The sequence below is a fragment of the Macaca mulatta genome, chromosome 11, assembly GCF_049350105.2.
Source record: "Macaca mulatta isolate MMU2019108-1 chromosome 11, T2T-MMU8v2.0, whole genome shotgun sequence".
Classification (NCBI taxonomy): Eukaryota; Metazoa; Chordata; class Mammalia; order Primates; family Cercopithecidae; genus Macaca; species Macaca mulatta.
In genome coordinates, this window is record NC_133416.1 from 127,146,749 (window position 1) to 127,173,239 (window position 26,491).

The 26,491-nt window shown below is 44.2% G+C and overlaps 1 protein-coding gene and 1 long non-coding RNA gene across 13 annotated transcripts in view; one reads left to right on the plus strand and one right to left on the minus strand.

Annotated features, from left to right (window-relative positions):
- CIT (citron rho-interacting serine/threonine kinase) overlaps positions 1-15,818 on the minus strand; it is a 197,790-nt gene extending 181,972 nt beyond the window's left edge. For all 11 annotated transcript variants that reach the window (XM_028829964.2, XM_077955375.1, XM_028829963.2 and 8 more), the window contains exons 1-3: positions 15,743-15,818; positions 14,563-14,671; positions 7,517-7,658 (exon numbers count right to left, since the gene is read on the minus strand). In XM_028829964.2, coding sequence (XP_028685797.1) covers positions 7,517-7,658; positions 14,563-14,658 — 238 coding nt within the window. In that variant the 5' untranslated portion in view covers positions 14,659-14,671; positions 15,743-15,818. The remainder of the gene's footprint in view (positions 1-7,516; positions 7,659-14,562; positions 14,672-15,742) is intronic.
- Positions 15,819-15,998: 180 nt separating this feature from the next.
- The window catches only part of LOC107001045 (uncharacterized), a 49,269-nt gene continuing 38,776 nt past the window's right edge, over positions 15,999-26,491 (plus strand). For both annotated transcript variants that reach the window (XR_013401551.1, XR_001448245.3), the window contains exon 1: positions 15,999-16,128. This is a non-coding gene — a long non-coding RNA (uncharacterized LOC107001045). The remainder of the gene's footprint in view (positions 16,129-26,491) is intronic.

Consider the following 26,491-nt stretch of genomic DNA (forward strand, 5'->3'; position numbering starts at 1 on the left):
CCCGGGAGGCGGAGCTTGCAGTGAGCTGAGATCCGGCCACTGCACTCCAGCCTGGGTGACAGAGCAAGACTCCGTCTCAAAAAAAAAAAAAAAAAAAAAGCCAACATAGCGGGGTGTATTGCTTCCTTTTTTGGAACATGGTAATTCAACCTTTCAATTTCTAGGAATCATCCATTGTCTGCAGAAATACTTGCACGTGTGCTCAAAAAAGATGTATACAAAGATGTGCACGATAAAAACAGTTGTAACAGAAAAATAATCAGAAACCACCCAAAGGTTTATCAAGAGGAAAGTTGAAACAGCCTACGAGTCTGCCCATAACAAGATGGCTCAGTCTCCATTAGAACACATATTCCTTACAGGCAGGGAGTTTTCTCTGGTTTAAACAAACCAAGATGAGAGGAGGGAGACAATTTGAAAAAAATAACTATTTGAAAAAATAACGTTTGTTTGTTTGTTTGTTTCTGGGATGCAGTCTCACTCTGTCACCCTGGCTGGAGTGCAATGGCGTGGTCTTGGCTCACTGCAACCTCCGCCTCCAGGGTTCAAGCAATTCTCATGCTTTGGTCTCCCGAGTAGCTGGAACTACAAGTGCCCACCGCACCCGGCTAATTTTTGTATTTTTAGGAGACTGGGTTTCACCATTTTGGCCAGGCTGGTCTCAAATTCCTGACCTCAAGTAATACACCCACCTCGAGCTCCCAAAGTGCCAGGATTACAGGCGTGAGCCACCACACCTGGCCACCATGGGGTATGTTTTTAAATTTCCATAATAAATATTTTTAAGGCACACACAAAATTGGAATACTATACAGCAATCTGTTAGCAGTGATTATCTCAGGTAAGATTTGGAGGGATTTTTCTCTTACTATGTATGTGATGTGCTATAATCTAAATGTTTGTGCCCCTTGCCCCCGCAAAATTCATGTTGAAACGTAATCCCCAGTGTAATATTATTACGAGGTAGGACTTTTAGGGGCTGGCCACAGTGGCTCACACCTGTAATCCCAGCATTTTGGGCGGATCACTTGAGGTCAGGAGTTCAAGACCAGACTGGCTAACATGGTGAAACCGCTACTCTACTAAAAATACAAAAAAATTAGCCGGGCATGGTGGCAGGCACCTGTAATCCCAGCTACTCGGGAGGTTGAGGCAGGAGAATCACCTGAACCTGGGAGGCGGAGGTTGCAGTGAGCCAAGACTGCACCACTGCACTCCAGCCTGGGTGACAGACCAAGACTGTCTCGGAAAAAAAAAAAAAAAAAGAGGTAGGACCTTTAGGGAAGTGGTTAAATCATGAGGGCTCCATCCCCATGAATGGGATTAGTCCTCTTAAAAAAGAGGCTGACATTGGGTCGGGCGTAGTGACTCACACCTGTAATCCCAGCACTTTGGGAGGACAAGGCAGGTGGATCATGAGGTCAGGAGTTGGAAGCCAGCGTGGCCAGCATGGTGAAACCCTGTCTCTACTAAAATAGAAAAATTAGCCTGGCATGGTGGTGCACACCTGTAGTCCCAGCTACTCAGGACGCTAAGGCAAGAGAATCACTTGAACCAGGGAGGCAGAGGTTGCAGTGAGCAAAGACCGCGCTACTGCACTCCAGCCTAGGCTACAGAGCAAGACTCTGTATCAAAAAAAAAAAAAAAAAAAAAAAAAAGAGGTTGACATTATCCTTAGCAAACTAATACAGGAACAGAAAAGCAAATACCACATGTTCTCACGTATAAATGAGAGCTAAAGGATGAGAACACAAGGACACAAAGAAGGGAACAACAGACACTGGAGCCTAGTAGAGGACAGAGGAAGGGAGGAGGGAGACAATCTGAAAAAATAACTATTGGTTACTAGGTTTAGTACCTAGGTGACAAAATAATCTATAACAAACCCCAAGACAAGTTTACCTACATAACAAACCTGTACATTTACCTGTGGACCTAAAATAAAAGGTTTTTTGCTTTTTGTTTGTTTGTTTTTGAGACAGAGTCTCACTCTGTTGCCAGGCTAGAGTGCAGTGGCGCAATCTTGGCTCACTGCCACCTCCGCCTCCCAGGTTCAAGCAATTCTCCTGCCTCAGCCTCCTGAGTAGCTGGGACTACAGGTGCAAGCCACCACACCTGGCGAATTTTTGTATTTTTAGTATACAGACAAGGTTTCACCATGCTGGCCAGGATGGTCTCAATCTCTTGACCTCGTGATCCACCCTCCTCGACCTCCCAAAGTGCTGGGATTACAGGCGTGAGCCACCACGCCAGGCCAAAAGTTTTAAACATTAAAAATAAATAAATAAATAAAACCACAGGCTGAAGGAATCATGTTTGCCCCCTCTGCCAGGTGAAGATGCAGCAAGAAGGTGCCATCTTTGAAGCAGGGAGCCATCACCAGACACCAGATTCGCCAGTGCCTTGATCTTGGACTTCCCAGTCTTCACAACTGCGAGCAATGAATTTCTATTCTTTATAAATTACCAAGTCTAAGGTATCTATTATCACAGCCCGAACAGACTCAGATACATATTTAACCTTCTATATTTAACATTGTATTGCATATTATGTTTGCAATAAGGAAGAAAAAAAAAAACTTTTCAAAAGTTATCATTTGCTATTGGAACTAAAGCTGTAAATATATTGAAGGTGTTATCTATAGTGGATATAGCTGAAATGGTAGTAATTCGGCTACTGTCAAATTGCCAGTAACAGCCCCAACTTTCACAATTATCAACACTTTTCTGTGTAAGTTTTTTTGTTGTGGTGGTGGTTTTGGATTTTTTTTTTTTTGAAGGGGGTGTTGTTTTGTGTTTTGAGACAGGGTCTTACTCTGTCACCCAGGCTGGCCACAATCTTGGCTCACTGCAACCTGGCACAGGCTCACTGCAACCTGGCACTCTGTCACCCAGGCTGGGCACAATCTTGGCTCACTGCAACCTCCACCTCCCAGCTTCAAGCAATTCTCCAGCTTCAGCCTCCCAAGTAGCTGGGACCACAGACGTGTGCCCCCATGCCCCGGCTAATTTTTGCATTTTTTTGTACAGACAGGGTTTCACCATGTTGCCCAGGTTGGTCTCGAACTCCAGAGCTCAAAGATCCGCCCACCTCGGTCTCCCAAAGTGCTGGGATTATAGGCATGAGCCACTGCATCTGGCCTCTGTGCAAGTTTTAATATTACACTGCTGTATATTTTTTACACAAATTATCTGATACTGTGCTTAATGTTTGACATTTATTTTGTTCACTGAGCAATACACTCATTCAACAAGTATTTATTAAGTACTTAACATATGCCAGATACTATTTTAGGTACTGGGGATGTAAGAGAAATTAAGAAAGACAAAAATCCCTTCCCTTCCCTCCCTTGGCCCAAGGCTAGGGGTACTTCTGCTGGAGACATCCTTCAGAGCTACTCTCTGTTCTATTTTCTCTAACAGTCCCCAAAGAAAATCTCCATCCCTATAGGAAGATTCAAAAAACCTGGGCAGAAGCAGCTGATGGACCCTTCTCCACATGGAAAAACAAAGCTTACATTCCAAAACAGACACTCAAAAAGGGGAGGAAAAAAAACGTAATGTAATCACCCATTTTCAATCATGGCCTCTTAACCACTCCCCAGGAAACCTCTTCAAACATATGAAACATTTCCCTGGAAGAGAGTTCTATTAGAAAAACATCTACATTCCACTAAACCAAGTCTTCTGATCACTATATGGTTCTAGATAATTCACTGCTGTTAAGTAATCAGAGGACAGCCTCAAGACTAATGAAGGTGCCTGCAGATGGCTCAGTAAGCTAGCCTCGTCACATAATTTCCTTCCCCTCCCACTCCCTACTTATAAATTTAAATATTCAAAAAAGAAGGCGGGAGCTTATTCAAACAAAAACAGAATGATGAACAAATATCTCAAGTACATTTTGAAGATATACAATATATTAAATGTTGTTGAGGTTCAGAGTTATGATTACTGGGTACCATTTATTGTCTCCTATGGGACAGGCAACATGACAAGTCTGGTCTGTGCATTAACTCACTCAATCCCAACACAGCCTCACTAGAGATACATTATTCCCACCGGGTGCGGTGGTTCATGCCCGTAATTCCAGCACTTTCGGAGGCTAAAGCAGGTGGATCACTTGAAGTCAGGAGTTTGAGACCAGCCTGGCCAACATGGCAAAACCCCATCTCTACTAAAAATAAAAAAACTAGCTGAGTGTGGTGGTGCACCCCTGTAGTCCCAGCTACTCAGGAGGCTGAGGCAGGAGAACCACTTGAACCCGGGATGTGGAGATTGCAGTGAGCTGAGATTGTGCCACTGTACTCCAGCCTGGGCAACAGAGCAAGACTCCAAAAAAGGATATACATTATTCTTGTTTTGCAGATGAGAAAACTGAGAACAAAGTACATGTAAAATACCGAAGGGCACTATAGTGAACATATGCTGATTCTTTTCTACTCAGCATCCCCGGCTCCTTTGCATAACCACGCATCCCCCATCCCATGAGGTGCTGGTAATCACACTGCCCTGACCCCTTTGGGCACTCCAACAAAACCGATCACAATACTTCACCTCCAGGGAGGCAAATGACCCAAAGCAGAGCCAAGTTAGAATCTTCCCTGGGATTGTATTAACCTAGATAAGGGAAGATAACCATTGGGCAGGGTGTGGTAGCCAGTCTCCAAAAATAGCACCCAATACCCCAGTCCTCTTGGGATTCATGCCCTTGTGTAGTTTCCTCTCAGGTGGAATTTGAGCGGCCCCAGAGCATGCATCAAACAATAGAACGCAGCCAAAGAGATCCTATGTTCCTCCTAGGATAACCCCTAAGAAAGCCTGGCAGCTTCCACTTTTGTGTTTTGGAAACCCTGAGCTACCATCGAGGCTGTCCTACTAGAAAGACCATGTAGCTCAGAGGTCAGCAAGCCTTTTCGAAATGAGCCAAACAGGAATTATTTTGGGCTTTGTAGGCCATTTGATCTCTATCACAACTACTCAAATGCTGTTGTGGGCTGGGCACAGTGGCTCATGCCTGTAATCCAAGCATTTTGGGAGGCCAAGGTAGGAGGATTTCTTGAGGCCAGGAGTTCAAGACCAGCCTAGGCAATCTCGCAAGATCCCATCGCTGCATAAAATTTAAAAATTAGCCGTTAACGGTGGCATGGGCCTGTAGTTCTAGCTACTGAGGAGGCTGAGACAGGAGGATTGCCTGAGCCCAGGAGTTGGAGGCTGCAGTGAGCTATGACTGTGCTGCTGCACTCCAGCCAGAGTGAGACTTTGTCTCCAAAACAATAAATAAAATGAAATAAAATGCTGTTATAATGTGAAAGCAGCCATAGGCACTGTACAAACACATGGGTGTGGCTGTTCCAGTAAAACTTTGTTTACAAAATAGGCATCACAGGCTGTAGTTCCTTGACTTCTGATGTAGAGACCACATAGAGGTGCCATGTAGACAGCAAAAGGCCCTGAGACTTCATGAAGAGAGACAGGCCCAGCTGGGCCCAGTCTCCCAGCCAGGGCACCAAACAGTGAGTAAGCCCTCTCACACATTCCGGCCCAGGAGAGTCCCAGGTGACGGCAATCCTGGCCAATGTAATACAGAGCAGAGGAATTCCCAGCTGAGTCCAATCAACCTACACACACGAGAGGTAATACAATAACTTCTTTTTTTAAGACAGAGTCTCACTCATTGCCCAGGCTGGAGTGCGATGGTGAGATCTTGGCTCACTGCAACCTCCACCTCCCAGATTCAAATGATTCTCCTGCCTCAGCCTCCCAAGTAGCTGGGATTACAGGCGCCCACCACCACGCTCAGTTAATTCTTGTATTTTTAGTAGAGATAAGGTTTCACCATGTTGGCCAGGCTGGTCTTAAACTCCTGACCTCACGTGATCCATCGCCTCAGCCTCCCAAAGTGCTGGGACTACAGGCATGAGCCACCGCGCCCAGCCACAATGACTATTGTTTTAAGTCACTAATATTTAGGGTGGTTGGTTGCACAGCAGTGTTGTACAAGGTGGGGTTTCTCAAATTCAGCACTACTGGCATTGTGGGCTACATACTTCTGTGTTACAGGGGCTGCTTTGTGCACTGTAAGGTGCTTGGCAGCATCTCTGGCCTCACCCATTAACTGACAGTAGTACCCTCCCCTCAACCTCACACACCACCATCCCCAGCCAGCTCTGACAACCGAAAACATCTAGGGGGCAAAGTCACCCACTGGTTGAAAAACACTAATGTGAGAGTATGAAACTGGGACACCACCAGTCAACTGCCCCATCACATGGAAGTCAAGCAAAGTCAGAAACAGAGTGAAGGCAAGGCCGATATATGACTTCATAGGCCCTAGGTACTTTTGCCTTCCTCAGCCCCTTCCTCCATTAAAAACAAAAAAGAATTCGAAAATTATGTTTCATGGGGCCAGGCATGGTGGCTCAACGCCTGTAATCCCAAAGCTTTGGGAGGCTGAGGCAGGAAGACTGCTTAAAGCCTGGAGTTTGAGACCAGCCTGGGTAACATAGTAAGACCCTATCTCTACAGAAAAAAGCAAAAATTAGCTGGGCATGGTAGTGTGAGCCTGTAGTCCCAGCCACCGAGGTAGAAGGATTGCTTGAGCCTAGAAGGTTGAAACTGCAATAAGCTGTGATATACCACTGCACTCCAGTCTGGGTAATAGAGCAAGACCTTGTCTCCAAAAAAAACAAAAATTTTATTCTATGACTACATTGGTATAAAGATGAATGTAATCCAGAATCATTATACATTATTACATTCATTTTTCCTGTAATTTTAAAACAAATTAAAATTTAATTCAGTTAATTAAAACTAATTAAATTCATTAAAATTAAATATCACAGGTCCTAAGCACCGTGCCTACATTGCCTAATAGAAAGTCAGTCCTGAGTGAGTATAAGCATGAGGTCACAGGGTATTATTGAGGTTTCTGGAACCAGCTATGCCTAAAGTTAAAACTTAACTCATTCCTGGATTTCTCAGTTTCATAAGCCAATAAATTCACTCTTTTATTCACACAGGGTCTCACTCTGTCACCCAGACTAGAGTGCAATGGCACAATCATGGTTCATTGAGCCTTGACCTCTCGGGCTCCAGTGATCCTCCCACCTCAGCCTCCTGAGCAGCTGGGATCACAGGTGCAAGCCACCATACCCAGTTAATTTTTGTATTTTTTGTAGAGACAGGGTTTCACCATGTCGCCCAAGCTGGTCTTGAACTCCCGGGCTCAAGCGATTCACCCACCTCAGCTTCCCAAAGGGCTGAGATTATAGGTATGAGCCACTGCACCTGTCCTAAATTCAGTCTTTGAATTGAGTTTGTCACTTGCAACCAAGTAGCCCAACTTACCTGGTCTCCCAGCTATAAGAGGTGCAGCCTGAACTTGAACCTGGATCTGTCTTATATAGAACCAGAGTTCTTACCCACTACTATCAACCAGTAACTCATTCTGCCTCAAGCATCTTTCTACTTTTCTCTCTCAGGACGGTTTTCAAGAAAAAGTTCCCCAAACTTACACTTCCGGACAAAGTTGCTCACATGCTTAATCTTCATCAGAGCAGGCTGACTGCATTCTTCAAAGAGAACAAAGAGGGCATCTAATATCCCTTCTCGGGAAAGAGGAGACATCTGCTGTTGAGTCATAAAGGGTGGTTTCCCCTAAAAACAGCAAACAGCAGATGGAGACACTGTCAATAATGAAAAGCTTTGATCAATAACATCCACACAGAGTAAATTACAAGCCACCAACTCAACTAACTGCTCACGACATGCTAACAGCACAATTCTGTGGCTTCATTCTTTAAAGCAGCGTCAACCGACAGTCATTATGGTATCACTTCCATGATTCCAGGACTGTGGGTTTCTTTCACCAGCACCTGGGAGGGAAAACTGCACAAGCATGGCCATTAACAAGAAAAGGTCCCTCACTCCTGAGGGTCTGAGGCTAGTGAGAATACTTCCTCTGGATCCTCTGGCTCTGACATGCTTCCATGTTTCTACAATAGGAAACATGGGTTTTTCACTTCTTTCACGTGTGCCCAGGGGTTTATTCATATAATTTCAGCTTTTTTAATTCATTTGAACAACCTAGAGTAATGAGAACTGAGTGACTATCATAAAGCCAAATTTACTCATGATCTGGAGAAATAGTTACAAACTGGCAGACTGTCTCTAGCCCACAGATATGTTTTGTTTGGCCTGTAGTGTTTAAGATAATTTGAATTATCTGCCAATATTTCAAAATCAGGAGATTCCATACAAAAAAATAAAAATGGAGTCTCTGGCTTCTCTTGAAACACTGGCAGATCCGGCAACACTGCCTCGTCTTCCTGCCTCGCCTTCCTGCCTGATGACGCTGAGCTGGAGCTGAGTAATGCTGCCCCTCCCGGTAGCAGATGTGTTCCGGAGTTCACTGCAGGTCTGACTCCATCTTCCAACTGGCCCACCTAACTCATTTATACTCACTGCCCGGCCCCCAAAGACATGAGTCTGCGACCCTGGTGTAGAGCAGTGAGTCCCACGTGCCAAGCCATGAATAGTGTGGTCTCGCTGCAAAGATGGCCTCCAACAGTTCCTCCAATTCAGTAGGCACATGCTATTCCTTCCTTTAAGCGCTGGAGTCTATTTCTCCTATCTTTGAATCTGTGCCATCTCTGAGACTCTCTTCAACCAAAAGAATGTGACACAAGAGATACTGTGCCAGTTCAGGGCAGTGCCTTTAAGAAGCTTGTCAAGCGGCCAGGCATGGTGGCTCATGTCTGTCATCCCAGCACTTTGGGAGGCCAAGGCAGGTGGATCACTTGAGGTCAGGAGTTTGAGACTACCCTGGCTAACATGGTGAAACCCTGTCTCTACTAAAATACAAAAATTAGCCGGTCATGGTGGTGGGTGCCTGTAATCCCAACCACTTGGGAGGCTGAGGCATGAGAATTGCTTGAACCCGGGAGTCGGAGGTTGCAGTGAGCCAAGATCACACCACTGCACTCCAGCCTGGGCAACAAAGAAAGACTCCCTCTCAAAAAAAAAGCAGCTTACCAGTTTCCACTTTTGGGAAGCCAGCCACCATGCAAAGATGCTTGGGCTAGACCAGGGGTGTACAATCTATAGCCCTTAGACCAAATCCAGCCCACGGACTTTTTATAAGTTTTACCGGAACACAGCCACATCCATCATTTACATATTGTTTTTAACTGCTTTTGTGCTACCATGGCCAAGTTGAGTGGTTGCAACAGAGACTACAGGACCCACAAAGCCTAAAATCTTTATTACTTAAAAAAAAAGTTACAAGTCAGCCAGGAGCGGTGGCTCACGCCTGTAATCCCAGCATTTTGGGAGGTCAAGGCAGGCGGCTCACGAGGTCAGAAGTTGGAGACCCACATGACCAATGTGGTGAAACCCCGTCTCTACTAAAAATGCAAAAATTGGCCGGGCGTGGAGGTGAGCGCCTGTAATCCCAGCTACTCAGGAGGCTGGGGCAGGAGAATCGCTTGAACCCAAGAGGCAGAGGTTGCAGTGAGCAGAGATCATGCCACTGCACTCCAGCCTGGGCAACGGGTCGAGACTCTGTCTTAAAAAAAAAATAAAAAGTTACAAGTCCTGGGCTACACTACTGAAAGACCTCATGGAGAAGAGAGGCCACGTAAGAAACACTAAGGTGCCCCAGCCAGCAGTCAGCACCCACATGTTCCAGTCCCAGACATAATCCCAGCTGAATGTAGCCCCACAAGTAACCCCAGCTGACATCACAGGATGAAGCAGAACCACCTAGCTGAGTCCAGCCAATCCACAGAATCCTAAGAAAAATAAATCATTGTTGCTTTAAACGTCGTAAGTGCTTTGTTACACAGCACTTGATAACAGAAACGGATTGCTGCATTTGAATCACAAGAGCACTGGAGAATTTAAGGAAAAAAAACAAACACACACATTATCTGGTCCTATGCCTCCCCTCCCCCACAACCTATTGAATTAGAATTTTCCAGACTGTAGCCTGGGATCTGTTTTATTAACAAGTTCCCCAGCAGGGCGAGGTGGCTCCCACCTGGAATCCTAGCACTTTGGGAGGCCAAGGTGGGAGGATCACTTGAGCCCAGGAGTTCAAGACCAGCCGGGGCAATACAGCGAGACCCCATCTCTGCAAACAAACAAAAAAAATTAGCCAGGTGTAGTGGCATGATCCTGTAGTCCTAGCCACTCGTGAGACTGAGGTAGGAGGATCACTGGAGCCCAAGAAGTCAAGGCTGTAGTGAGCCAAGATTGTGCTGCCACACTCCAGCCTGGGCAACAGAATGAGACCCTGGTCCCCAAGAGATTCAGACCTCAGTCAGGTTTGGGAAGCACTGCATTCAAGGCCACCATATCTGTCACTTTAGTAATAGTTGCCACTAACTCAGGAAAATAAAACGCTTTGTTTCTTGTATTCTTCAAGAGTTTAGACCAACTAAAGCAGGGGTTCCCAAATGCAGTACTGGGTCTTAACAAATTTTTCTTTTTTTTTTTTTTTTTTTTTTTTTTTTTGAGACGGAGTCTCGCTCTGTCGCCCAGGCTGGAGTGCAGTGGCGCGATCTCGGCTCACTGCAAGCTCCGCCTCCCGGGTTCACGCCATTCTCCTGCCTCAGCCTCCCGAGTAGCTGGGACTACAGGCGCCCACAACCGCGCCCGGCTAATTTTTTGTATTTTTAGTAGAGACGGGGTTTCACCGTGGTCTCGATCTCCTGACCTTGTGATCCGCCCGCCTCGGCCTCCCAAAGTGCTGGGATTACAGGCGTGAGCCACCGCGTCCGGCCAACAAATTTTTCAACAGCCTGCAGTGAAATGAGAAAAAATGAATGCCACATGATATCTTTTTTCATAAAACTAAATGTATTCAAATTTAAAAATGGTCCTTTATTCTGAGATGATGTTCTTCCTGTCTTGTTGTTTCTTAAAATGCCCTTTATGAAATAAAAGGGTAAGAAAATAATAGGTTTTTCTTTTTATTATTATTTTTTTAAATATCCTTACTTGGCAAAATAAGAAAACCTGTGTCTACCCAGCAATTTGGGAAATTTTGCTGGCTCTAAAAGTCTGACAATCACTGACCTCGAACATGTTAGGAAATCCTGTTGAGTAGAAGTAAAAAAAGACAAAATGACACTCAGTTAAAGTACTCACCTGAATGGGAAACAAAATTGCTACTGTATCTCAATCTCATTCAAATAGCACTATATGGGAAAAGAACAAACAGCATCCTTACCTGATCACTCAAGGCAAATGACAGGTATATAATACACTTGCAATAATAGCTTTACTGGGTGGGGGGAACTCAGCATTAAAAAGAGATGAACTGAGGGTTTACCTATAACTCTTCCTGTTATAATGACAAAATACAAGACATACTTAATAAACTCTGACGTGCACAGACGGTATGGCCCAATGGCTATGTGGTCAGCCTTTGGAGTCGGACCAACCAAAGATGGAGTCTGATCTTGGCTCCATCTGCAAAGCTCAACGTGTATGATCTTGGGCAAGGCCTTGTCTACCTCCATATATGTCTATATCTGTTGCTTCCTATTTATGTATTTATTTAGAAACAGGGCCTCGTTCTGTCACCCAGGCTGGAGTGCAGTGTCACAATCTCAGCTCACTGCAACCTCTGCCTCCGGGGCCCCAGCTATGCCCCCACCTCAGCCTCCTGAGTAGCTGGGACTACAGGCACACACCACCATGCCTGGCTAATTATATTTTTTGTAGAGATGGGGTTTCACTATTTTGCCCAGGCTAGTCTTGAACTCTTGGATTCAAGCAATCCACCTGCCTCAGCCTCCTGAAGTACTGGGATTACAGGTGTGAGCCACCACACCTGGCCTGTTGTCTCCTAAATAAAAACTTTTTATTTAAAGTTTAAATAAAAATAGTCCTTACCTCTGTTACGAGGCTGAAGTGGAATACTCAGAAACATGCCAGTTCTATACCAGACACATTGGAAGCCATAACTATTACATACTCAGCACATTATAAGCCCTTAATAAGTAAGGTGGAAATGTTTTTTTCTTTTTTTTTTTAAGATACAAGGTCTTGCTCTGTCACCCAAGCTGAAGTACAATGGCACGATCTTAACTCACTGCAACCTCTGCTTCCAGGGCTCAAGCAATCCTCCCACCTCAGCCTCCCAAGTAGCTGGGACTACAGGAACCCGCCACCACAGTCAACTATTTTTTGTGTTTTTAGTAGAGAAGGGGTCTCACCATGTTGCCCAGGCTAGTCTCAAACTCCTGACCTCAAGCAATCCGCCCGCCTCAGCCTCCCAAAGTGCAAGGATTACAGGCGTGAGCCACTACGCCCAGCAAGTTAGAGATATTTTGAAGTAGCATGATAAAGGGGCTGAAAAGTAGCAGCACTCCAGCCATCTAAGGCTAAAGACAGACTATTCATTTGTAAAAAATATGTCAAGACTTAAAATGCTGATGGCGATGGTCCCACAGAACAACCTAAGCTTTCAATTTGTTTCCACTCTGATCTGTTTAAACACCCAATACTAATATTTTGGAAAAAACAAAAAGTTATCAAGAATACTTCATTGTTCATCATCTTACAGGTATCCTACATAACTACCTTCCTAAACATAATTCCTATTAAGGATACAGAAATTTAGTATTAATATTATAACTAATACTATTCTATGCTGAGTATTAACAATACTTACCATTTTTTATAAGGGGTTTACTAACAGCCAGGCAAGGTGCTAAATGCTTTATATGTAATATCTCATTTAATCCTCACAACAACCCTGTGGATTAGGTACTACAACCTCTACGTTATTTTTTTGTTTTATTTTGAGATGGAGTCTCACCCACTCTGCTGCCCAGGCTGGAGTGCAGTGGCACGATCTCAGCTCACTGCAACCTCCGCCTCCCGGGTCCAAACGATTCTCCTGCTTCAGCCTTTCAAGTAGCTGGGATTACAGGTGCATGCCACCACCACGCCCAGCTAATTTTCTATATTTTTAGTAGAGATGGGGTTTCACTATGTTGGCCAGGCTGGTCTCGAACTCGTGACCTCAAGTAATCCACCCACCTCAGCCTCTCAAAATACTGGGATTACAGGCTACAACCTATTTTAAAGAACAGCAAATGGACTCAGAAAAGGTAACTGACTCACCCAGAGTAACACAGCTAACTAGTGCTGGGACTGGGATTCAATTCTAAATCTTCACAGTCTCTATTGTCCCCCTGACTTATGAATACATAAATCAAACAAGGATTTCTACTTCACCAGTGTTCTATATACATCAGAAACAAAAGAATTAAAAATCTATTTGGAAGTAATCTTATGACATTAAGTTTTAACACATCTGGGGTGATGGAAATGTGTTATCTTGAGAGGAATGAGGGTTAAACAGGTGTGATATTCATCAAAACTTTTTTTTAAATCTTAAAAAATAAACATCCCTGCAATGAAAATGAATAGGATGATACCCACAGAAATTGTAGTTTTAAAAAGCATCTTTGTTCATTTATTTTTCTTTCTCCAATAAAAGGGCAAACTCACCCTGGTGCAGTGACTTACGCCTGTAAGCCCAACACTTTCAGAGGCTGCGACAGGTGGATCACTTGAGCCTAGGAATTCGAGACCTGCCTGGGCAACATGGTGAAACCTCACCTCTACAAAAAATACAAAAATTAGCCAGGTGTGGTGGCACACACCTGTGGTCCCAGCTACTTGGAAAGCTGAAGTGGGAGGATCGCTTGAGCCCGGGAGGTCAAGGCTACAGTGAGCCGTGATTGTGCCAACGCACTCCAGCCTGAGCCACAGAGCAAGACCCTGTCAATCAATCAATTAATGAACTTTAGTACAGAAGTGTAAAGTGTGAGAAATATGAAAGGATCTCCCTCCTAAGGCAAGTTCAGCTATCTACTTCTGCAGTGTCCTTTTTCCAAAATAATCAGTGCATATAAAACTCCAAATAGAAGGCCAGTGCAGTGGCTCACACCTATAACCCCAGTGCTTTGGGAGGCCAAGGCAGGCCTCACTTGAAGTCAGGTGTTCAATATCAGCCTGGGCAACATAGTGAGACCCCATCCCTACAAAAAATTTAAAAATTAGTTGGGCATGGTGGCACAGGCCTAGAGTCGACAGAAGACCTTGTTTCAAGCAAAACAAAACAGAATTTCTCCTAAAATATTATCCTTGGTCCTATAATGAAAGCAAGCCTGGCGCATTTCATGCCTGTAATCCCAGCACTTTGGGAGGCCAAGGCAGGAGGATCACTTGAGGTCAGGAGTTTGACTCCAGCCTGGCCAACATGGTGAAACCCGTCTCTACTAAAAAAAAAAAAAAATACAAAACTTAGTCGGGTGTGGTGGCAGGCGCCTATAGTCCCAGCTACTCTGGAGGCGGAGGCAGGAGAATCGCTTGAACCCAGGAGGCAGAGGTTGCAGTGAGCTGAGATTGCCCCACTGTACTCCAGCCTGAGCGACAGAGTGAGACTCTAAATAAATAAATAAAATAAAAGCAAAGGTGAGTGACAAGGAGATTCCAAGGAAACACACAGGTGAGCAAAGTTGGCAGGGTAGCCTGTTACCTGGAAGAATAGATTCAGCCTGGAGGCCCGGCTGGCAATGGGTTCAGCAGCACCAGCATCCAAAGGATTCCGCGCTCCATATTTGAACTTCAACATCTCCCCACTGGTGCTGAAAGGATATCAGAAAAGTCAAGTATGTCCTATGTTTTGAGCAGGAAGGGCTTGAGAGATCCTGATCTCCCTCAAGGTATCAGGGACAAGGAGATGAAAATTAGCTACCACTCCAGTTTTAGGAAGCTCAGTCTAATCATGGAGATTAAACACCAGATTTTAACTCACCGTAACAGGAGGTGATACACTTATCTGACATACTCTCTTACTTATCAATGTGTCTATTATCTCCCCCCTTAGAATGGAAGCTCCACAAGGGCAGAGATTTTTGCCCCCACGCAGTGGGGGCACACATAGCCTGGCACATAAATAGGTGTGAATAAGTAGTTATTAAATGAATGACTGAAATAAGCAAACTATATATAGTTTGTTGGAAGGTGTTAAGTGCTATGAGGTAAAAACAAAACCAAGTAAGATAAGGGCAATGGGGGTGAGACGGTGCAATCTTTAGTGTGGTCAAGTCAGACTTCACAGAAGACACCATTTGACCCAAGACTTGAAGACCTGAAGCGGGTGACCAGCAAGCCATGTTGATATCTGGGGAAAGAAAGATATCCGTGGCAAAGGAAACAGCCAAGCCAAAAGCACTGAGGCAGGATCTGGCCTCTCCAACAATAACAGGGAGGCCAGAGGGAATGGAGCAGAGCGAAAGAGGCGGGGGCATCAGGAGGTGGTGGGATGGGCACGAGGTATGAAGACACTGAAACAGAGAGGTTAAGAAAATTGCTATCACGCAGATAATAAGGAACTGGCTGACTACACTGGGCAGAATAAAGCAGTTAGTGCTGACAGGAGGCAGAGCTGAAGAGACGAAGGGCTCCTCCTGGTTTAGGGGAGGAGCAAGCCTCCCGCCCCGGCACCACCCGGCAGGCCCCTCGGCTCCTGAGGAGGGTGCGCGCGCGCACAGCCAGCCTGGGAAGACCCTCCAGGCCTCCCGCAGCCCTAGGGGTGGAAGCACCGCCCTCCCCGCGGCGGGAGGGAAAGCCGGGACTGGTGTGGGTGGAGGCGGCCTTCCCCTGGCCTTGCGGAGCAGGGTGCGGTAGAATTGGGTCTAGGGGCTCAGACTCACGCTCTGCGGACCCGGCTGGTCTGCGATCTGCTCCGCCCCGCGCCTCCCGCCGCCGCGTTTGAACCAGAGGAACGGCGCGGGCGGGTCTCAGCCGTGTCTGGACCAATCAGCGTGCCCGTTCCTATGATAGACATGGGCTTCTCAGCCAGGCCCCGCCCACGTCTTTAAAGTGATGGAGAAAGTGAAAAGGAGAGCCAATCAAATTGCATCTTCCTTTGACTCGCGACCAATGGGATAAAGGGAAGGGCAAAGTCGGCTGGGCAGGTCTTGGAAGTTTGAAATTGGCGGTTAAGCCGGATGCTGCGTTTGGGGACGCGACTGTTTATCTAGGATCCCTGAGGAAGTCGCCTGGGTGCTGTCCCCTGCTCTCGGCCACCCGCGAGGAGGTAGGCAGCCAGGCTACTCAGCCTGGTCTTCTTTCTCTCTCACGCGGCTAAGGTAGAAGTACTTGTCACCTGGGGAAACCCAATGGTTCTCTGCTACAGCTGAGGCGGCGAATGTTTTGAGGTTGACTTCAACCTACCTTGATTACTCTATCTCCCGGCTGACTGCCCTGCAAGGAGTTGATGAAAGTCATTGAGGCTGTCTGAAAGGACACTTTAAAATAAATTATAGAAGAGATACTTAAAACAGGCACGTCACCAAAACGGAAATCCAGATGACCAACAAATGTATGAAAGGTGTCAACCTCGTTCATAATCAGAAAAAATGAAAAATAAAGTCACAATGAGAAACAATAACACTCAAATTCGAGAACAACAACAAAAAAAGGATGTGACAGTGTTTGCGAAGATGTGGAGGTACACACATTTATACAGTACCCGTAGACGTGTAAATGGACACAATCTCTGAAATTTAAAAAAAACAAAGTATGGCACTATTTGCTAACATTGAAGATTTGTGCATTCTATGACTATTGCTAGGAGTAGTTTCTCTACCTAAGAAAAACTCCTATTTATTTATTTATTTATTTTGAGGCGAAGTGTTGCTCTGTCTCCCAGGCTGGAGTGCAATGGCACGATCTCGCCTCACTGCAACCTCCGCCTCCCAGGTTCAAGCTATTCTCTTGTCTCACCCTTCCAAGTAACTGGGATTACAGGTGCACACCACCATGCCCAATTGTTTGTATTTTTAGTAAAGATGGGGTTTCACCATGTTGGCCAGGCTGGTCTTGAACTCCTGACCTCAAGTGATCCGCCCACCTCTGCCTCCCAAAGTGCTGAGATTACAGGCCTTAGCCACCGCTCCCAGCGAGAAACTCCTACTTATGTACACCAAGAGATGTGTATAAGAATACAAAATAGTGTTGGCAAAAAACTGGAAGCGACATAAATGTCTATCAGCAGTAGAAAAGACAAAATTGTATATTGCAGTGTTTTCATAAACAATGAACAAGAATAAACTGCAACTAACCACAATGGCATAATGAGTCTCAAAACAAGGCCTAATGAAGGAAGCAAGACAATGACATATGATTCCATTCATATAAATTCCAAAAGCGGACAAAACAAAACAACGTAGTTTAAGGAGGGATGTATTTAGGTTGATGCAAATCATTGAGGTTTTTGCCATTTTTAAAAGTAATGGCAAACCCATAAAGAAAGCAAAAGTCAGAATAGTAGTTACCTGATGGAGGCCTTTCAGCGTGTTGGGGTGCTGCTATGATCTATTTCTTAACCTAGGTAGCAACAATATGGATGTGGTTTTATAATGATTAAATTGTGTGTATAATTGTGCACACATGTGTGTATGTGTATGTTCTGTTTATAAATGTAAAGTCTTTTTCGTATGCTCCTAATTCTACAGTAGATAGAACTGGAGATGTGTTCTCTCACAACTCACACACACACACACACACACACACCAGCACTTGATTAAAGCTACAGGCTTGCTTAGTACACATTTGTTTGTTTGTTTTCCTTCCCTAAACATAACTTACTTCTTGTTCCCGGGGCCAATAATGGATAGCTACTATTTATCAAGCACCTCTTTTTTTTTTTTTTCTCTTAGACAGAATCTCACTCTGTCACCCAGGCTGGAGTTCAGTGGCACAATCACGACTTACTGCAGCTTCCACCTCTCCAGGCTCAAGTGATCATCCCACCTCAGCCCTCCCAGTAGCTGGAACCACAGGCATGTACCACCATGCCTGGCTAATTTTTTTTTTTTTTTTTTGTAGAGATGGAGTCTCCCTGTGTTGCCCAAGCTGATCTCAAACTCCTGGACTCAAGCAATCATCCTGTCCAACCTCCCAAAGTGCTGGGATTAAGGTGTGAGCTACTGCACCCAGCCCAGAAACTTCTATATAAAGAAAATAACTGACCGGACCCAATGGCTCGTGCCTGTAATCCCAACATTTTGGGAGGCCAAGGTGGGCGGATCACTTGAGGTCAGAAATTTGAGACCAGCCTGGCCAATGTGATAAAACCCCATCTCTACTAAAAATACAAAAATTATTCTGGCATGGTGGCAAACACCTGTAATCCCAGCTACTCAGGAGGGTAAGACAGGAGAATCACTTGAACCTGAGAGGTGGAGGTTGCAGTGAGCCGAGATGTCGCTCACCACTGCACTCCAGTCTGGGTGAGAGAGTGGGACTCTGTCTTTAAAAAAAAAAAAAAAAAATTATCATCAGCTGAGTGAGCTGAGAGCTTTCTAGGTGCGAACCATATTCCTTCAATAGCCCCTGAAGTAGGCACTATTATTAGCATCTGCCTCTATGGAAAGGAGCCACTCTCATGCTGGCTCAGATGCAAATATCCCAGATATTCCTTGTTTCCCAAAGATGTGTTCCCACAACTGATATGAGCAACACTTTCAGGTGGCAAACAAAAGTCACTTATTTGTTAAATTATATATTTTACTATGTGTTAGGAAAAACTATAGCTAGCCCATCAAACCAAGTATTTTATAGATGATACCACTTGGAGTGAGACCAAAGGAAATATTTAAGAAGAAAAAATGAGCCAGTAAATGAAATATTAAGTAATCAGTAGTACAGGTTGCACATGGGTATAGCTTTAGAACAAATCTTGAAATTTTGGAAACACCGCATCATTTGACATAATTCTCAAGCAAGTCTCTGAAGTAGGCACTATTGTTAGCATCCCCATTTTACCAGCAGAGAAATTCAAGCTCAGAGAAATAAAGTCACACACTAGTAAACAGTGGGGCCAGGACCTGAAATTTCATTCTAAAGCCCATTTTGATAACCACCAAACTGTATCGACTTATGTTTATCCCAGCACCTAGCACATAATATTTATAAATATTTGTGGACTAAATGATGAACTCTAACTCCATGTCTATTTGATTACAATTTAATTACTTCTTTCCAGCCTACCAACAATCAACTTTGTAGGCTCTCCATAGAAGTGTATTAAATTTACAAATGAATTGCCTTCTGATTCTACACACTACTGATTATACCTTCTCAGGGTGCAGGTATTCCAGAAGCAGTGGTTCACAACCTTGCATTCACATTGAGATCACCTGGGAAGCTTTAAAAGAACATTGACACCTGGGCCCCATCCTTGGAGATCCTCATTTCATTGTTCCAGAATCAAGCCTAGGAATTGGGAGTTGGTCAAGCTGCCCAAGTGATACGGTTTGGCCGTGTCCCCACCCAAATCTTATCTTGAATTCCCACCTGTTGTGGGAGGGACGGAGTGGGAGATAGTCGAATCATGGTGGCAGGTCTTTCCTGTGCTGCTCTCGTGATAGTGAATAAGGCTTACGAGATCTGATGGTTTTATAAGGGGGAGATTCCCTGCACAAGCTCTCTTCTCTTGTCTGCCGCCATCCACGTAAGATGTGAATTGCTCCTCCTTGCCTTCTGCCACGATTGTGAGGCTTCCCCAGCCATGTGGAACTGCAAGTCCATTAAACTTCTTTCTTTTGTAAATGCCCGGTCTCAGGTATGTCCTTATCAGCAGTGTGAAAACAGACTAATACACCAAGTGACCCCATTGTGCAGCCAATGTCATGAACTACTTGCCTAGAAAGGGCGAATATACTACTAACTAAATGTCAAACTGTATTTTTCATTGTAATTTAACAAATTGACAATATGACTTTATTATCAGTCTTTGTTAACAAGAGTCTGCCCCTATGGAGAGGACCCACTCTCATGCTGGCTCAGATGTAAAGTGGAGACCTCAGAATGGGCCTTCCAGTCCTTGCTCTGTGATCCACCACAGTGAAACCAAAGAGAGTGATGGCTAAGTAATTTAACAGAAGGAGACCAGGGAGTATGGGTTATGTTCAGCTTAAGTAAGGATTGAATTCTAAAATAAGTGTTTCATGTTTTCATATTTGGAGCCTTAAGTGAAGATGGGTATACAAAACGAAGAGATTCCCAAGCAGTACACACAAGCAAAAGACATGCAACTTGGTTTCCTCTCCTCTTTCTTCTCTCCTTTTCTCTTCTTTCCCCTCACTTTCTCTCATCCCAGTGGGGTTCCATTTGAGGTTTTAAACTGAAATGGAGGCCAGGCATGGTGGCTCAGCCTGTAATCCTGGCATTTTGGGAAGCCAAGGCATAAGGATCACCTGAGGTTGGTCAGGAGTTCAAGATCAACTTGGCCAAGATGGTGAAACCCCGTCTCTACTAAAAATGTAAAAAAATCGGCCAGGCAGGGTGGCACACACCTGTAATCCCAGCTACTCAGGAGGCTGAGGCAAGAGAATCACTTGAACCCAGGAGGCAGAGGTTGCAGTGAGCCAAGATCTCACCATTGCACTCCAGCCTGGGTGACATTTTTATTTTATTTTTATTTTTAAAATAAAATTAAACATTAAACTTAAAAATTAAAATAAACTGAAATGGAAATCAAATTCTAGACACTTGATCTTCTTTCTAGCCTAGCAACAGTCAACTTTGTAGGCTCTCAGTAAAAGTTTATTGAATTCACATATGAACAAACTTCTGATTCTACACACATTATTTAACCTCTTTGAGCCTAAATTTATGCCTAGCTATTGTGAGATTTAGAAGTTAAGAGATGTGAAACGCTTTGTAAAATCTAAAGCCAGCAACTCACAAACTGGGAGAAAAATTTGTAAATCTAATATCTAATGAGAAACTAGCATCCATTATGTATAAAGAATTCCTACAATCTGACAATAAAAAACAAATAGCCCAAGTTAAAAACAAGCAAAAGATGTGAAGAGACAATTCTCCAAAAAGTATATGCCAATAGCCAAAAAGCACGTGAAAAGATGCCCAGCAACATTAGTCACGAGGGAAATGCAAATCAAAATCACAATAACACTTCATGTCCCCTAGGATAGTTATAAATAAACAGAAAGACAATAACAAGTACTGGTGAGGGTGTAAGAAAATCAATCCCTCCTAAGCTGCTGGTGGGAAGGTATAATGATGAGCCACTTTGGAAAACAGTTTGGCAGTTCCTCAAAAAGTTAAACATAGAGCAACCATATGACCCAACAATTTCCTCCCTAGGCATATAACCAAAAGAAATAAAAACATGGCTGGGCGCGGTGGCACACGCCTGTAATCCCAGCACTTTGGGAGGCCGAGGCGGGCGGATCAAAAGGTCAGGAGATCGAGACCATCCTGGCTAACACGGTGAAACCCCGTCTCTACTAAAAATACAAAAAAATTAGGCGGGGATGATGGCGGGCGCCTGTAGTCCCAGCTACTTGGGAGGCTGAGGCAGGAGAATGGCGTAAACCCGGGAGGCGGAGCTTGCAGTGAGCTGAGATTGCGCCACCGCACTCCAGCCTGGGCAACAGAGCGAGCTTCCATCTCAAAAAAAAAAAAAAAGAAATAAAAACATATATTCACACAAAAACTTGTATACATGTGGTCCTAACAGCACTATTCACAATAGCCAAAAAGTGGAAACTAACCAAATGTCCATCAACTTATGAAAGGATAAACAAAAGATGGTATCACCATGCAATGGAGTATTATTTGACCATAAAAAGGAATGAACCACTTAAACATGCTAAGATGTGGATGAGCCTCAAAAACATTATGCTCAGTGAAAGAATGCAGATGCCAAAGGCCACATATTGTAAGATTCCATTTGCATGAAATATCTAAGAGTATGTAAATCCATAGAGACGAAAGGTAGATTAGTGGGCTGTGGAGACAGGGAAATACGAAGTGATTACTAATGGGTACTGGGTACAGAGTTTCCTTCTTTCTTTTTTTTTCTGTATTGTCAGTGTATTTTATTTTAGCGACTTCAATAGGTGTGTAGTGGATCCACTGTGGTTTTTTGTTTTCAGATTTTATTCTTTTAGAGAAGTTTTAGGTTCACAGCAAAATTGAGAGGAAGGTACAAAGATGTCCCTTATATCCCCTGTCCCCACACAGACGTACCCTGCCCCATTATCACTGTCCTCCATCAGGATGGTACATTTGTTATAATTGATTAATTGAATGAATCTTTATTATCTCCCAGCAATTTGGGAGGCTGAGGTGGGAGGATTGCTTGAGCCCAGGAGTTCAAAACCAGCCTGGACAACATAGCAAGACCCTGTCTGTATAAAAAAAAATTGTTTTTAATTAACTGAGGCATGGCGGCACACACCTGTAATCCCAGCTACTCTGGTGACTGAGATGGGAGGATCGCTTGAGCCTGGGAGGTCAAGACTGCAGTGAGCTATGATTGCATCACTGCACTCCAACCTGGGCAACAGAGCAGGAGCCTATCAAAAAAGAAAGGAAAGAGAGGGAGGGAGGGAGGGAGGGAAAAGAGAGAGGAAAGAGGAAGGAAGGAAGTAGGGAAAAGGGAGAAGGAGAAAGAGAGGGAGAAAGAAAGACAGAAAAAAGAGAAAGGGAAAGAAAGGAGAGAAAGAGGAAGAAACATTATTATCACTCAAAATCCATGGTTTACACTCTTGGTATTATACATTCTGTGGGTTTGAACAGGTGTATAATGACATGTATCCACCAATATAGTATCATACAAAGTCTTTTCACTGCCCTAAAAATCCTCTGTGCTTTGCCTATTGATTCATTCTTTCGTTTCTCCAATCCCTGGCAACCACTGATATTTTTACTGTCTCCATAGTTTTACCTTTTCCAGAATGTCATATAGTTGGAATCAGTAGGTAGTCGTTTCAGATTGGTGTCTTTCACTCAGGAATACGCATTTAAGTTTCCTCTATGTTTTTTACATGAGTTGATACCTCATTTCTGTTTAACACTGAATAATATTCCATTGTCTGGATATACCACAATTTATTTATTCGTGACCTGCTGAAGGACCTCTTGTTTTCTTCCAAGTTTTGGCAGCTGTGAATAAAGCTGTTATAGAGAGCCATGCACAGGTTTTTGTGTGGACATGTTTTCAGTTCCTCTGGATAAATATCAAGGAGTGTGATTGCTAGATTATATTGTAAGAATATGTTTACTTTTTTTTTTTTTTTTTTGAGATGTTGTCTTGGTCTGTCGCCCAGGTTGAAATGCAGTGGCACGATCTCTGCTTACTGCAAGCTCCACCTCCCAGGTTCATTGCCATTCTCCTGCCTCAGCCTCCTGAGTAGCTGGGACTATAGGCGCCCACTACCACGCCTGGCTGGTTTTTGTATTTTTAGTAGAGACGGGGTTTCATTGTGTTAGCCAGGATGGTCTTGATCTCCTGACCTTGTAATCTGCCTGCCTCAGGCTCCCAAAGTGCTGGGATTACAGGCGTGAGCCATTGCGCCTGGCACTTTTTTTAATAAGAAAACACATAACTGTCTTCCAAGTGGCTGTACCATTTTGCATTCCCACCAGCAATGAAGGAAAGTTCCTGTTGCTCCACATCCTTGCCAGCACTTGATATTGTCAGTGTTCTGGATTTTGTCCATTCTAATAGGTATGTACAGAGTTTCTTTTTGGGGTGACAAAAATGTTCTGGAATTAGATAGTAGTGATGATTACACAACTTTGTAAATATACTAAAACTCACTGAATTGTACACTTTTTGAGAGTAAAATTTGTGGTATGTGAATTATATCTCAATTTTGAAAATATTTTTAGAGATGGGGTCTCACTCTGTCACCCAGGCTGGAGTGCAGTGGCACAATCATAGCTCTCTGTGACCTCGAACTCCTGGGCTCAAGTGATCTTCCCGCCTCGGCCTCCAAAACCGCTAGGACTACAGGTGCATGCCACTATACCCAGTTTGTTTGTTGTTTGTTCGTTTGTTTCTGTAGAGAGAAGATCTCACTTTGTTGCCCAGGCTGGTCTTGAACTCCTGGCCTCAAGGGATCCTCCCAGAACATTGGGATTACAAGCATGAGCCACTGTGCCTGGCCTCAATTTTTGTAATGTAAAAAAATTTCTAAAGCCAGTATATAAATGTGAAACATCATTGTAACTCAGGGTTTCTCAGCCCCGGGATTGTTGATATTTGGGGCTAGATAATTCTTTGTTGTCGAGGCTCTGTCCTGTGCATTGTAGTATCCCTGGCGTCCACCCACTAGCACACACACCCCAGCCATGGCAATGTCTAGACATTGTCAAATATCCCCTGGAGGACAAAATCACCCGGGATTGAAAAGCACCTGCTATAACTGTATGATGTGAACATTCTCAATGAATTCATTAAATATACTTTAATTAAGCCGGCAGAGCTCACAAAACAACCAAAATACGTCGCTCAGTTTTTAAGTATTATGACAATTTTAACTGATTATTAGAACTTTCATTCTGATCCCATCACTTTCCCAGTGTTTTCTCCAAGTTTGAACAAATGATTTCCGATGGTTTTTTCCCTCCTTGACCTGAGACAAAGCTTTTAACGAGAAAAGCTAAATTTTCAAAACTCAATTAAATGGTAATTAGCCTCCCTGCCATTTGATTTAGGCAATTTTTCTACGGTGCTTGGATATGTTCATTAATTGTGTTTCTTCAAAATGTTATAAGGTATAAAAACATACCTCTAATTCTTCAGCCCACTGACTTCAGGAGTGTTTTATAATTCCCAATCCATTTATAATGCAAGAAACTCAGGCACCTGATTCACACCAACTATTCTCTAAGGACAGCTTAAAAAAAAGAGGCATCAAATTGGTACAGTGGTCCAGGTCCCCGCTCTGTATACTTAACATAATTGTTACTGATGTCTAATCTACTAGAAAGAGACTAGATTAATGTCAATCTCTCAAAATTGATACAAAGCATATACTTATTGGAAACTGTGTCTCATGCCTTGGCTAAGCTCCAAGAAGCCAAATATCTTGTCGTAGGAATATGATTAAACATGCCCTACGTCGGACGGGCACGGTGCCTCACACCTGTAATCTCAGCACTTTGGAAGACAAGGTGGGCAGATCACTTGAGGCAAGGAGCTTCAGACCAGCCTGGGCAACATGGCAAAACGCCATGTCTACAAAAAAATACAAAATTTAGCCAGGCGTGGTAGTGTGTGCCTGTAGTCCCAGCTACTTGGGGGACTGAGGTGAGACTATTGCTTGAGCCCCAGAGGGGGAGGCTGCAGTGAGCTACACTCAAGCCTGGGTGACAAAGCAAGACTCTGTCTAAAAAAAATTTTTTTTAATTATATATATATATAATTGCAAAATAATAAAAAAGTATGTATATATATACACACATATGTGTGTATATATATGTATACACACATACACACATATGTATGCCTTATATCTTTCATCTGGGCTTACCTTAGGCCTGCATATAATAATAACTTTTTAATAAAATTGACTCTCAGTCAGGCGTGGTGGATCACACTTGTAATCCCAGCACTTTAGGAGGCCAGGGCGGGTGGATCACTTGAGGTGAGGAGTTCAAGACCCGCCTGGCCAACATGGGGAAACCCCTCTTTACTAAAATACAAAAAAGGCCGGGCGCGGTGGCTCAAGCCTGTAATCCCAGCACTTTGGGAGGCCGAGGCGGGCGGATCACAAGGTCAGGAGATCGAGACCCCAGTGAAACCCCGTCTCTACTAAAAATACAAAAAAAATTAGCCGGGCGCGGTGGCGGGCGCCTGTAGTCCTAGCTACTCAGGAGGCTGAGGCAGGAGAATGGCGTGAACCCAGGAGGCAGAGCTTGCAGTGAGCCGAGATCGCGCCACTGCACTCCAGCCTGGGCAACAGCGTGAGACTCCGTCTCAAAAAAAATAATAAAATAAAATAAAATAAAATAAAATACAAAAAAAAAAAAAAAGTAGCTGTGTGTAGTGGCAGGCACCTATAATACAAGCTACTTGGAAGGCTGAGGCAGGAGAATCACTTGAACCCAGGAGGCAGAGGTTGCAGTAAGCCGAGATTACGCTACTGCACTCCAGCCTGGGTGACAGAGTGAGACTTCATCTCAAAAAAATAGGCCAGGCGCGGTGGCTCACGCCTGTAATCCCAGCACTTTGGGAGGCTGAGACGGGCGGATCACGAGGTCAGGAGATCGAGACCATCCTGGCTAACACAGTGAAACCCCGTCTCTACTGAAAATACAAAAAATTAGCCGGGCGTGGTGGCAGGCACCTGTAGTCCCAGCTACTCGGGAGGCTGAGGGAGGAGAATGGCGTGAACCTGGGAGGCAGAGCTTGCAGTGAGCCGAGATCAGGCCACTGCGCTCCAGCCTGGGAGACAGAGTGAGACTCTGTCTCAAAAAATTAATTAATTAATTAATTAATTTAATTGACCCTCAACCTTTCCTGTCAACCTAATATTTATTATCTTTATTTATTTATTTATGTATTTTTTGAGACAGTCTCGCTCTGTTACCCAGGCTGGGGTGCAATGGCACAATCTCGGCTCACTGCAAGCTCC